The sequence below is a fragment of the Anopheles arabiensis genome, chromosome X (genome assembly GCF_016920715.1).
Source record: "Anopheles arabiensis isolate DONGOLA chromosome X, AaraD3, whole genome shotgun sequence".
Lineage (NCBI taxonomy): Eukaryota > Metazoa > Arthropoda > Insecta > Diptera > Culicidae > Anopheles > Anopheles arabiensis.
In genome coordinates, this window is record NC_053519.1 from 2,318,086 (window position 1) to 2,330,341 (window position 12,256).

The 12,256-nt window shown below is 48.5% G+C and overlaps 1 protein-coding gene across 1 annotated transcript; it reads right to left on the reverse strand.

The window, feature by feature from the left end:
* Positions 1–662: 662 nt before the first annotated feature.
* LOC120906144 lies at positions 663–4,432 on the reverse strand. Its single transcript, XM_040317617.1, has 6 exons — positions 3,750–4,432; positions 2,776–3,306; positions 2,616–2,681; positions 2,468–2,542; positions 2,329–2,388; positions 663–1,294 (listed from the first exon to the last, which is right to left on the reverse strand). The coding sequence occupies exons 1-6, from the start codon at positions 4,251–4,253 to the stop codon at positions 986–988; spliced, it is 1,545 nt and encodes a 514-aa protein (XP_040173551.1). The 5' UTR covers positions 4,254–4,432; the 3' UTR covers positions 663–985.
* Between the last annotated feature and the right edge of the window lie 7,824 nt (positions 4,433–12,256).

Here is a 12,256-nt window from a genome sequence, read left to right on the forward strand (position 1 = left end):
AAGCCTGTATAGGCCGGCATGTCCGCCTATAACGTTACGCCAAATAGAAGAAGAAGAAGCTGCTGATTAGGCACTGCCCTGAACCCAATATCTTGCCACGACTTGGACTACGTCAATCAATAAAAAGAAGAGATATTAATACGACATCATTCAGGAATAGATAAGATATTCTATGAGATTACACGATCAAAGTTGAATTCTGAAAAAATGGTCTGAAGAATCTTTTAACAAGTCCACCATGCTTGACGGAGTCGTGGACCTCACTAATGTTCTAACAGGATGTTCTAAAATTTGATTTAGTAAGCTGGAGCAACGTCAACTATTTGTTCCCGACATTTGAATAACACCTTAGACTCTGCATTCAATAATGAGCTTGCAGTGGCGCTTAAAATCCCTAAATTCATGGCTCAACGAACTGTCGTTGCAATAGAAAACTACTTCTCCTTTCTACATTTTCTATATGCGTCCATCTTACCCTTACCCTGGGCACACTATGAGCCCATATTAGGTGTCCGTCTTGCCTGAAATTCGCATTCCTCTACCTTCTTCACACTTTACATTCATTAAAGCTTACCAATACCACTACAAACCGTACCATTGTTGGTAAATTTATTCTACATGCATGTATGTAAAGGTCATTATGAAGTAAACGATAGGCAAACGAGATCATATTGTTTTTATTTTCCACAATTCTGAAGATACTATACATCTACAATACAATCTAAAATGCACCAACCAATATCCCATTTTTCATAGTGGTGAACTGTTGGAGAGGTTTCCTTTCCAATCCGTGTGCAGCTCGGTAATAAAAACGGGCAATGCGTACTTCAAGCATCGCAACAAACTCTTCAAGCATGCTGTACACCAACCGTCCACATTCTCTTGCGCCAAAGTGAACTTTGCACAAACGGTGACATTCACTTGCATGCGCAATCATGGGAGTTTGCTGGGTGCCATCTGACACCTTTGATGCCGGCAGTGCCCGCTACATCCCCGGATGATCGCCGGACGAGCCGCTGCTGCCGGCCGATGAGGCCCCGGACGCATCGGCCGACCCCTGAGAGGATCCGCCGGACGAGCCGAGCGATGCATTCAGCACGAGGCTGGTGATTCCTCCCACGACCGATGACACGATATTGCCGATAAAGGCGAACAGATCGGAACCGCCCTTGTGCTGGCAACACTGCTCCGCATCCGCGTTCGGATCCGCCTTGCGTTTGGCTTCCTCCAGCCCGGTGAAGAAGTTTTCCACGAACAGTTTCGGCCGCAGGGGTAGATTATCGTCCTCCGGGTCCTGGTTGGTGTTGGAAGAAGTTTGTGAAAAGACAGGGAAGAACAATAATAGGATGATGTTAAAAGCGATTGCATAAATCGTTGGGATTAGTGCGAAAGGCGCGTGTCATAAATCATAATCGCGATGAGTCTAAGCAAAGCTTCACAAAACAATTTTCCCCCTGTTTTCCCCTGAGCCGTTTGTAATTAAGCTTCACGCATTGTCCGGCGCAGCGCAGCACCAGCTCGCAAACGATAAAATGGAGTAATTGGCAGTGATCATGTCTCGAGTGCGTCCCGTTCGCTGCAGCACCTGACCGAGCTGACCATTAGCAACGTACGTACGTCAGCATCGTCAACAACGCACTCATTGTTCATCATTACCGGCCTATGACCACACCTGCCATCCTCCACCCGGTGGGAGCGGCGCCGACAAGCGGCAGTAACGGCTGCCCTATTGCTGCAGTTTCATAATTTAATCGTAAATAATAAGCATTTGTCTTCCGTGTGATGCGAAACACACCAAACGGTTGGCGTGGGGCCAGGAGGTGCAAGGCGGTTGGTTTGGTTGTTAAGTTTTGCGACCCGCTCCCACCGCTTCCCGCCGCTCGCCGAACTCCTCAGCGGGTCGACAAATATCCACGGCGCACGGCTGATGTACGATCTAACGACGCATCGGTGATGGAGCGTGTCATTCCGCAGCAGCATTGCGTTTAGGCTTTGCGTTTGCGGTACACGCGATGCAACACATGTTTCTGGCGGTGTGTGTGTGTGTGTGTGCGGAAGGCACCAGGCGGGGGAAAGTGAGTCGAGTGGCTCATTACCGTACCGGCCGACCTTTTTGCACACCGAGCGCCGAGGCTGTGAGCGGCGAACGCAACAATGTCTTTTTGTGCGGATCGAAACGGCAATACGCTCAACATCTCGACGGACGGACGTGTGATGGGACACCCTTGCTTGCTCAACCGAGATCTGGCGTGATGGGTCTGCGGTTTTGTGCGAGGCGCTGTAGAACGGGGACGGAGTCGGAGATTTGGCTGGATAGATGATACTTACCGAGCTGAGGGCAGCGATAAGTGCACCGAGAAAGTTGCCAAAGAACGCACCGTTCATGTCCTAGGGAAGTGGGAGGGAACTCGTTTAGGTTGAGTTGGCAAAAAAAAAAGAACCGTAACTGACGGGAGGATCTACCTACCGCACCACCACCGGAAAGACCCTCAATTGCAATGCCGACGTAACTGCCGAGTACCTTGCCGAAGTTGTCATCGCCCTGCAAGACGAACAACGTGCCAAAGGGTGAAAACTCACAATGTCACTGTGCAAAAGGCAAAGAGCGTACTTACACCGAGCAGGCCGGCAATCAGCGAAGTGCCCGTTCCAAGCAGTCCCGGCACATCCAAACCGCCAGGCTGTTTGAATAAGAAAAAAACAAAAATCATATACATTCAAGTGCTTGTTGCCTTTTGTTTTTAGTTAAAGAAACTTTTGGAAAATGATCCATACCCCGAAAAGGTTTGTGACGACGGCGGACAGGGATCCGATCAGGGCACCGACATCCGAGCCTTCGTCGCCCCCGCTCAGGCTCGCAATCAGTCCAACCAGTCCGCCCGGACCTTCCTCCTCCTCGGACTCCATGGACTCGGACGCGTCTGGCGACGCGTCGACCGATACCGCGATCTCGTTCGTGTCCGGTGCCTTCTCGTCCTGTCGCGTCTGCCGGCGCAGAATGCTCTCCGCATGGTGCTTCAGTCCGCCTGCCACGAGCTCCTCGAACCGGACGGGCTTCGGGAGTGCCTGAAGCAGCAGCCGCTGTATCAGCTCACTGCCCAGTGAGGTGGCCAGGTTCGTCGCCAGAACGCTGTGCGAGTCGCCAAGATTGCGCACAATCCGCTTGAGCTGGACGGCAAGCTGGCGGCGCATCACCGCCAGCTGCTGATCGACCTGCCGCTTGACGTGCCCTGGCGCATCGGTGGAAGTGTTGTGACTGGGCGGATTCACACCGCTCCGTGCCGTCAGCCCCGTTGACAGTATTTCCTGATTAGGGGGGAAACGAGAAACTGTACCATAGCCAGTTTGCTGCAGTGTGTAAGATCGTGCGGCGGAGGAAAAGAAGAGGAGAAGAATGGAAGCAGGATGGAGATGGAGGGGCTGGGGGCACTTTTCAAACAAACACACAATTGCACCACACATAAAACGGCGTGTCGTTATGGGGAGGTTGTAATAGCAAGCGAAAACGAAAGACTTAAACGCCGGCTAAAGCGACGAACGCTCCCACTGGTCGTGCGGTTTGATTTTTTTTTCAATTCGACCTGCCAATCACTATTGATAGCGATACAGGGTTTCCATCATGTTTTACGGTAGCTTGTAACGTACCCTGTTGCACCATACTGGCAAGATTTAGCATCACAACAAACAACGCAAACCACAGCAGCTATTGTCCTCGACAAAACCTCAAAATCACACCGTTCCCCTCTTACCTGGGTGCGTGCGTCCAGCTCCCGTCTGAAGTAACCGAGTGACGCGTCTGGCTGGCGGGATGCGGCCAGCTCTAGCCCCGTGCCAAGAATTTCCAGCGCAATCTCACCCCGCTGCAACGTCTCGGCGATGGTACGCTCCAGCCGCTCCCGCTGTCCTGCCGGTGACTCGACCAGCTCGCGCATTAGCCGCTCAAGGCGTCGCTCTATCGCGGCCTCCGCTTCGATGGCACCGAAAAGGATACCGAGCGTGCCGAGGGTGCGCAGGGCCGGTGAACCTGCGGCCGGTTGATTGAAGCGCGCCCGTCGGAGTTCGGTTGAAGGATGAGCTGCTGCAAACGGGATCAGCAGCAGCAACAGTGCAGAGAGCGCAAGGCAACAACCACGGAATGCCATTTCCACCGATAGAGGGTCAACCACCGACTCGTACGAAGAAGAACTACCGTGCGTTCTGGCATTGTTGAAGGGTTTTGTACGATTGCTCCCACCTCGGCAAAGCTGGCGCATTGCTGCAATGCTCCCTGTTCCGGGTTAATTGATGGGTAGTGTCCGGCTGGTGACATCGATCGATCGATAGTGCTGTTGCAAGCGGTCTAGTCGCTCGATACGCACCAAGTGGCACGCAAAATCTTTGGCGTAGTCGATGGGTCAGTGCGTACGGGGAATGGTTAGGTTTTGGTCACCGGACCAGTCGATACTTTCTTCACATTGTTAAGGCCTGTAGAAACGTCTGCAACATCGCAATTCGGTGCCGTATTATGGGTAGTACATATATTCAGTATTTTAATATGAAAACTTAATCTCGTTGTTATACAACAGCCAAGTAGCACGCCAGTAGCCAAGTGAAAAAGCTCGAATAAATGTGCCGATAGAGCTATGATATTGTTCACGACTTTTGCAAAACTGAGACATTTTATTTGTATTCATAGCTTTCAAACTTATGGAGTGTCCTCCAGCGTGGAGCGTATCCACGACCCCAATCCGACTAGGGTTAATGCTAATCCGATTCCGGCTCCGGCAGAATCAGAATCATCCGGAGTCATTTGAAGTCGTTCAGAGTCATCTGGAGTCGTCCGAAGTCATCTGGAGTCGTCCGAAGTCATCTGGATTCGTCCGAAATCATCTGGAGTTGTCCGGAATCATCTGGAGTCGGCTAGAGTCGAAGTCGTCCGTAGTCGTCCGGAGTCATTTTGAGTTATTCATAGTCGTCCGGAACTGTCCGGAGTCATCTGGAGTTCTCCAGAATCGTCCGGAGTCGTCCTGAGTCATTCTGAGTTATCCAGAGTCGTCCGAAGTCACCCGGAGTTAGATTCGTCCGAAGTCAAAATTGTCCGGAGGCATCTGGAGTCGTTTGGAGTCGTCCGGAGTCATTCTGAGTTATCCAGAGTCGTTCGGAGTAATTCTGAGTTTTCCAGAGTCGTCCGGTGTCGTCCGGAATAATTCGAAGTCGTCCGAAGTCGTCTGTAGTAGGTCAGAGTGGCCTGGAGATGTTTGGAGTAGACCGGAGTTGGCTGGAGTCGGAGTCACAATGTGTTTGTGGTCAGGCATTTCATTTCGTGGAGTTTTTTTTCTCTTCTTCGCTCTGAGCGTATACTTCTGAATCAGATTTCTCTCAAATATTAGCGGTTTGAGGTGACCGGAGTAAACTGGAGTGAAAAACATTACAACGGCCGTCTCCACCCAACTCCAGTCGACTCCGGACATCGCCGGATGACTCTGTACCACTCTGGACAACTCTGAATGACTCCGGACAACTTCGGATGATTGCGACTCCGGACAATTCCGGGTGATTTTGGACGGTAAACGACTCCGGATAATGCTGAAATTAATGATATTATCGGAGTCGGATCGAAGCCGACTCCGGATTTTTGCCGACTTTACCCATCACTATTTCAAACACGGTCGCATATATAGAAACGGGTCATAAATACATATACACACACATACATAACCACACTTTCGAGGGTGAGTGTTGAATGGCGCGCTTTGTTCGGATCGCATTTATTCAACCAAACTGTATTAACATCAAGGCATGCAATCGCCCATTACTAAAACAAATACGCTTTCCATTCCATTTCCCATCCAAGCAAATACTGGATAGCGAGGCGAGGCGTCACGCCGATGCATTTAAAAGGTATATAAAAATTTCACACGTCCTACACTGTGACCCAACACGCTGGCAATGGATCAGATAGCCCCCGATAGCCCCACACACGTTGTAACGCGCCCGCCCGAAACCAGTCGGTGTGTCGCGTGTTTTTCTTTTTCCTTTTTTTGTGTGCTTTTTGTTCAGCTGATTAACCTCACCAACCATGACCTGCCAGGCGGTGCCAGGCCTGTTCGGAGGTGTGATACTAATACGATACGACGGCTCCCACCATCAAATGAACACGATCGATTGATAACCCACGGGATGAAGCTGAACCACGGACGGGCACAATAATACCTCGCTTAGACAAACTAGGCCTGGTCGGATGGTGGTAGCGCCCAAAGGTTAAGGATGTGAGCTAGTCTGCTTGGAGATGGCACACTCGCCGTCACCGCCCCAACTGCCCAGGGTGGGCTGGGTCAGCGCACACAAGAAGCGATTGCATAACACACAAATACCCACATAGTTCTTCCGCTGCGTCCGACGGCAACGCAAACGCAGGCACATTGTAAGGTGGCAGCACGCAAATGCAATAACTTGTTCTATGGGTGAGCGGTCAGCCCGCATAGAACCGGTTGGCTTTCGGTCTCTGTCGCCCTGGCGCGCCCTGGTACCGCTCGCCCAGCAGCAGAACCTGAAACCCCGCTTTATCAAGCCACTTGGCACTTAGGGTGGGGCGCTTTGCGGCGACTCTGAACTACTAAAACTCGAGCAAATGCAAATAGGGCACAGAGTTTAGTGGCCGCCGACGAAGACGAAGCGTGAAAGATGGCGAAACGGTTCCCCGTGGGCGTACGGTCGGTCGCTGCACTGGTGACATTTCGTCTGAACCGTTCGTATAAAATTGCAAAATTTGCTCACACACACACACATTGATTGTAGCGGATGCGCTTCACTGCCGACCTTTCAATAGAAAACATGATGTCTTGCTGTCGAATGCGTCTTGTCATCGACTCTGTCCGTCATTCCTTCTTTGGAAAAAAACATCGTTCTTGAAAGTGTTGTTGATGAGTCAAGCTCAGCTTTCTCTTGACTTATTTTATCCTGCTTTAAATTTCTTGGGAACACTGCAGTCGGCATGTGTCACGCGAACTCCCGGCGTGAAGCTAGTTTTGACTTACAAATGACATTTGTCGCGCACGGCCGGGGGGAGAGGTAGGGGTAAACAAAAAGAATACTCAAACATGGCCCCCGCTCCAAGCGAGTCACAATCTCCGAACGCCAAGGACAAGGCTCTTGGGGCAGCTAAAAATAAACGTTTCACGGCTGGTGGCAGCAGCCCGAGAAGGAAACTGACCATTCTGCTTATCGCGCGCAACCCTCCGTTATGCCAGTGCGCTTCGGCACGGGAGTTCACTTTCACTTTCTGCGAAACAGCCGCGTGACAATCGGCGTTCATAAGTGTGTGTTGCTTTAATCGCCACCGCGAAACTGCAATCGATCATGCGCGACACGCCCTTTGCTTCCTTTTGCTGCTTTTGGGAACAGTTTAAAATCATGTTTTTTTGTGCTGCCAACTTCTCAAAAGTTTAATCTGTTTAACGCAAGTAGGGCAAACTTAGGGGAAGGTAGGTAAAGACGGACACATTAAGGAACACAATTTTTATGTTTTTTTTTTCATGAATTAAAAACATGGTTTTCTTCCCTCGGGTATGTTCGGATAAGAAGGACGTCTGTACTGGGTAAGATGGACACCACGAAGGGTAAGATTACGTTACGACTCCGATTACGGAAAACGTTAAGAATTGAAGAGGTTTATAATATTATAACAATTGTAAGAGTCGATTGAAACTCAACGTTGAATCTAACGTGTTATTGAAATGTCGGGAACTATTAGTTCACGCTGCTCCAGCTTACTATATCACATTTTAGGATATTCAAGTCCTTGGCCCCAGCAAGGTAGGTAGACTTCTTAATAGGTCCTTGAGGCCATTTTTCACCAAATCAGAATTCAACTTTTTGATCTTTGTAATCCCACAAAATCTCTCATCTATTCCTGAATGAGGTCGTATCAATGTCTCTTGTTTTTGTTGATTAAAGTAGTCCAAGTCGTGGTAAGATATTGGCTTTTGGGAAGTGCATAAGCAACATGGAATGCAACGAAAGTGAAACCGCCCAGCGCTGGAGCGAGGCTGAACGTCCCGTAGAGTCTCTCTAGACCTAAGTGGTCGGGATGGTGCGTAGATATTGACACGATGCAACAAAAGTGATGAGTCGATAGAGCCATTTAGCAAACCAGCGATGGAAGATCACTGGGAAGATCAATGCATTGCGTCTTCTAACCGAAAGAGGCTCAAGGCCTAGAACACGGCACCGCGCAGCATACGGTGTACGATTATTGCGATCCTGCCAGGGAACTAGGCGTAGGGCATATCGCGTGAGCTTACGTTGAAGCGCCTCAAGTCGAGCAATTGAAGCAGAAGCAGTAGTCGGGCTCCAGCATACGCACAAATTGTCCAGAACCGAACGAACGATACTATTGTAGACAGCGCATAGGGTTGCGAAACTCATTAGTTGTCCGGATAATCACGCCAATTAGTTGATTCCTCTAGCTACAACGTCATCGTTAAGCTGTTTAAAGTTCAAACTTGAATCAATAAGGACATCTAGGTCTTTGGCATAATTTTGTCGATTAACTGCAGTGTCATCCATGAGGTAGGTACCAGTATTTGGGCTCCTGCATCGACAAAAATGTCTCTTATTTCAATGCTTTCTCTAGTTGCTGGATTGTTTATACCTTTTTAATACCCTTATTTAAAGTATTTGATGAAATCTATACATCTTCAAATGATATAAAAAGTAAAATAGATCAACAAATTCTGTGTCCATTGTGTTCTCTTATGCCAGTTTTTTGCTCTATCATCACAAAATCTCATTGATTTCATAAAACTGACGAAAATATAAACAATGCAAGTTACAGAGCTTAAGATCCGCAGTAGTCTTATTAGAATCACAAGGCATCGCACGATTTATAGTTTGCTGTGTTCATAAAAGTAACCAATTTTGAAGATATCATGCCAAACATGTTATCAAATGAGTTGTCATACCCTCAGTTTGTTGTCACCATACTACGTAGTTGCGTGATTCAATGATTATTTTGTTTTGTATTTATGAGAAGTGTCCATCTTACCCGCAGTGTCCGTCTTTACATATCTTCTCCATATACGGACTTGGTTCACTCCTGTGAAAGCGTTTCGGAACACTGAATTCAATGCACTTTGGAGCATTGTTGTGGGGTGTATGCAACCAATCAGGCCCAACGTGTATCAATACGAAAAAAAAAACAACAACAAACTTTTGCTAACACACACGCTTGCCGCCACCCTTGCACACATTTTAAACCTAAAAGCGAACGGGTAACTTGGACCGCAATGTCCGGTTTTGTGTTTTGAAGGTTTGAAGGGGACCGCTCACGTCCTTGTCGATCAATCGCTCAGTCGTAGCGGACCGATTGTTAAACAGCCGAACAATTGACGAGAAAGAAAAAAAAAAAACAACGAAATTTGCATCACAAATCACAACCGGCGAAAGAACAAAACCAAAAAAGTTTGGTAACTGAGGTAACTTCATTTACAATTTCGATTGGCAGCGATTGGCACAGGGCAGGCTAGAATGGGAAGGGAACATACGATTTGCGTACGTGCGCCTGTGCGTCTCCACGCGCCGGGGTTCGCCGTCTACTTTCTCTTTTCGCTTCCATACGGGGTGCGCGGCCTTGTCGTCGTATTGCGCACGGTGGCAAGCGGGTTTATAATTGCTTTTATCAAATTGATGATCTTTTTTTTGTAATATCGAGCTAAACATTATCCCCCGTCTGTGCGAGAAAATGAGACCCAAAAGCGAGACAGGAAAAATCGTTTTTAATTTAATTATAATCTTTCATTTTTAATCGCATATCTTTCCTTTTCCCTCGCCCAATTGGTGCAGGCCTCATTTCAGGGCCATAAAAAAAAATGCTTCACTATCTTGAAAGGCACCGTTTTTGGAATGTCAGCCCGCTTCTTCAGTGCTGTTGCTTCTTGGCCACTCTTGTCGCTCTGTCGCTGCTCTCTTATTTGCTCTCACTTAATAATCCCTTTTTTTCAAAGGTGTCTGCTTTCACTCCCTTCGCAAACGAAAAGATGTTCATACCTACGTTGGGTATGTGGCTGTGTGTGTGTATGTCTATAGTTGCCTTCACACCTTGCCGCACCCCTCAAAGACACATCGCACCCACGTCGGGGTTTGTCGCGTTTGGGGGAAAGGCTGTCCCGCTCTGGCCGGGACCGAACAGGGCGGCCATTTACGGACATCCGGACGGTGTATCGGCTGGCTGGCTGGTTGGCCGCTGCCCGGACGTAGACTCTCGGACCGGGACCCCATCTCAGTGTCCACCGGGACTGTGACGTGATCGGTGTTGCGTTCGTCTTGCTGTTTTTAGTGTTGTTTTTGGTTTGTTTGTTTGTTTTTCTCCCTTTCTCTGTCTCTCTCCCATCTTTCCGTGCGTGTGCGATTGCAGCTTTGCCACGGTCTCGGTCCCGCTCGGTGCAACCAAAAATTGCAAATTCGTTATGCAGCTGTAGCAAGCGCAAAGCGTCGTCTTCTATCAACAGGTTCGCGTACGAGCCATCCTCGGCGAAAGGCAGCGGAAAGCTTGACGTAATCTCATAATCCGTGCGCCTGGTTGGAAAGTGCCTTTGGAGGCAACACTCTTTCTCGCAAATTCAGATCCGCGCAATCAAGCCGCAACAAAGCAACTGCAGGCTAACAATCAACGGGATCCGTGGCTTGCTATCGCTCGTTGCTGCTTGTTTGAGTGAAAACCGAACGCTTGTTTGAAACAAAAACAGCCGCTGGTAAGCGAAACGGTTTCTTTTTCTTTGGTGTTTGGTGTGTTTTCCTTTATTTTGGCGATCACGGTTTTTCACGTGGGTTTTTTTTTCGATTAGTGCTCCCGTTACGCGGGTCGGCACTATTACGAGCTGTGTGTGTGTGTGTTTGTGTGTGTAGCTTCTCCAATACGCGCGTACGTTGACGAAATTTTAACCGAATGCCCAAACAGCCGTACCGAACTGTGTGAACTGAAAGCGCTAAAGAAGAGAGAGAGAGAGAGAGATAGAGAGAGAAAAAAGGAAAAACTAATCCAAATTGAACGCTTTCTCAAGTGTGTGTAGATAAATGTTTGTGTGCGTGTGTGTGGTGATTAATTTTGTAAAGTGTTACGGTTTTCGTATTGCTAGTGACGATTACGCTTCCCCCGAGACGTGCGGAACACGCGGAAACTACTGAGAGAGAGAGAGAGAGAGAAAGAAAGAGAGAAAACAACAACAACAACTACAGCCCCTCACAACAAAAACGCCACAGGTAAGAAAAAGAAGGTGCGAAAGTGATTTGAAATTAATTTTTAACCACCGCCGAAACAACAACTGCCTCCCGAAAAGCGTTAAGCTCCATTTGCTAACACTTCATTACGCCTGCTTCCTTCCGGGGCTGCCGCCGGGCGAGCCAGACTGTTGCAGGGCAACAAGCGAGCGAGGAGGGATGCAGCTACAAGCAAACAAAAACTGCAAATAACAAACATGAAAATGGGGCAACCGGCAAACGCGCGGTGGGATGCTTCCTGCTAAGGCCGTAACGTAACGCCATACTGTTAACACCTCTTGAAGAATGTGTTGAAGGGGTTAAACACAAGCACGAGTAGCGAAGGGAAAGGCGGCATAATGCTGTGTTTGGCTGTAAAGGCCACTGCTAAGGGCTTTGAAGGATTATGTTTTGTTTTTTCTTCTTTATATCAAACGCTTCCGCTTGGGCGTCTTGTTACGTGTAGCTGGAAGCCCCCCAAGATCGTCAACCTAAAAAGTGGATCCTTGAGCTTTTAAACTGAGAGTTACCATAAAAAAAGACCTGCAGGATCATAGCCACTCCCCAGCACTGTGCTCCCAAGGACTTTGCTGTGAAATACAAAATAAAAAAAATATTTTGGTATTGCCGGTTAGCAACAAAAATGAAAAGAAAAGAAAAAAGTTGTAACCTCGCTGCGGGGTTCGTCGCTTGGTGCACGCTTTGCAGCAATGTTCCCTCATCTCTCATCGTCCGCCTCTTTCCGCGCGTTCCATTTCACTCGCGATTGTGCTTTATTTTCCCCTTTTTTAGCACACAATAATCCCCAATCCTTTCACTTTGCTGGCCGCTCGGCGGGAAGGTTGCGCCGGCCCGGTACTTGGGAAAAGCAATATTCCCGTCAAGGTAATATTGTTGGCGGGGCCCGAAAGAAAAGAAACAACACCAACAACAGGACGACGACAACCTATCTCGATCTAGACTTCTTTTCTTCTCACTTTCGATGTTGCGCTCGTGTTGCAACGAATTACAAATCTATGGC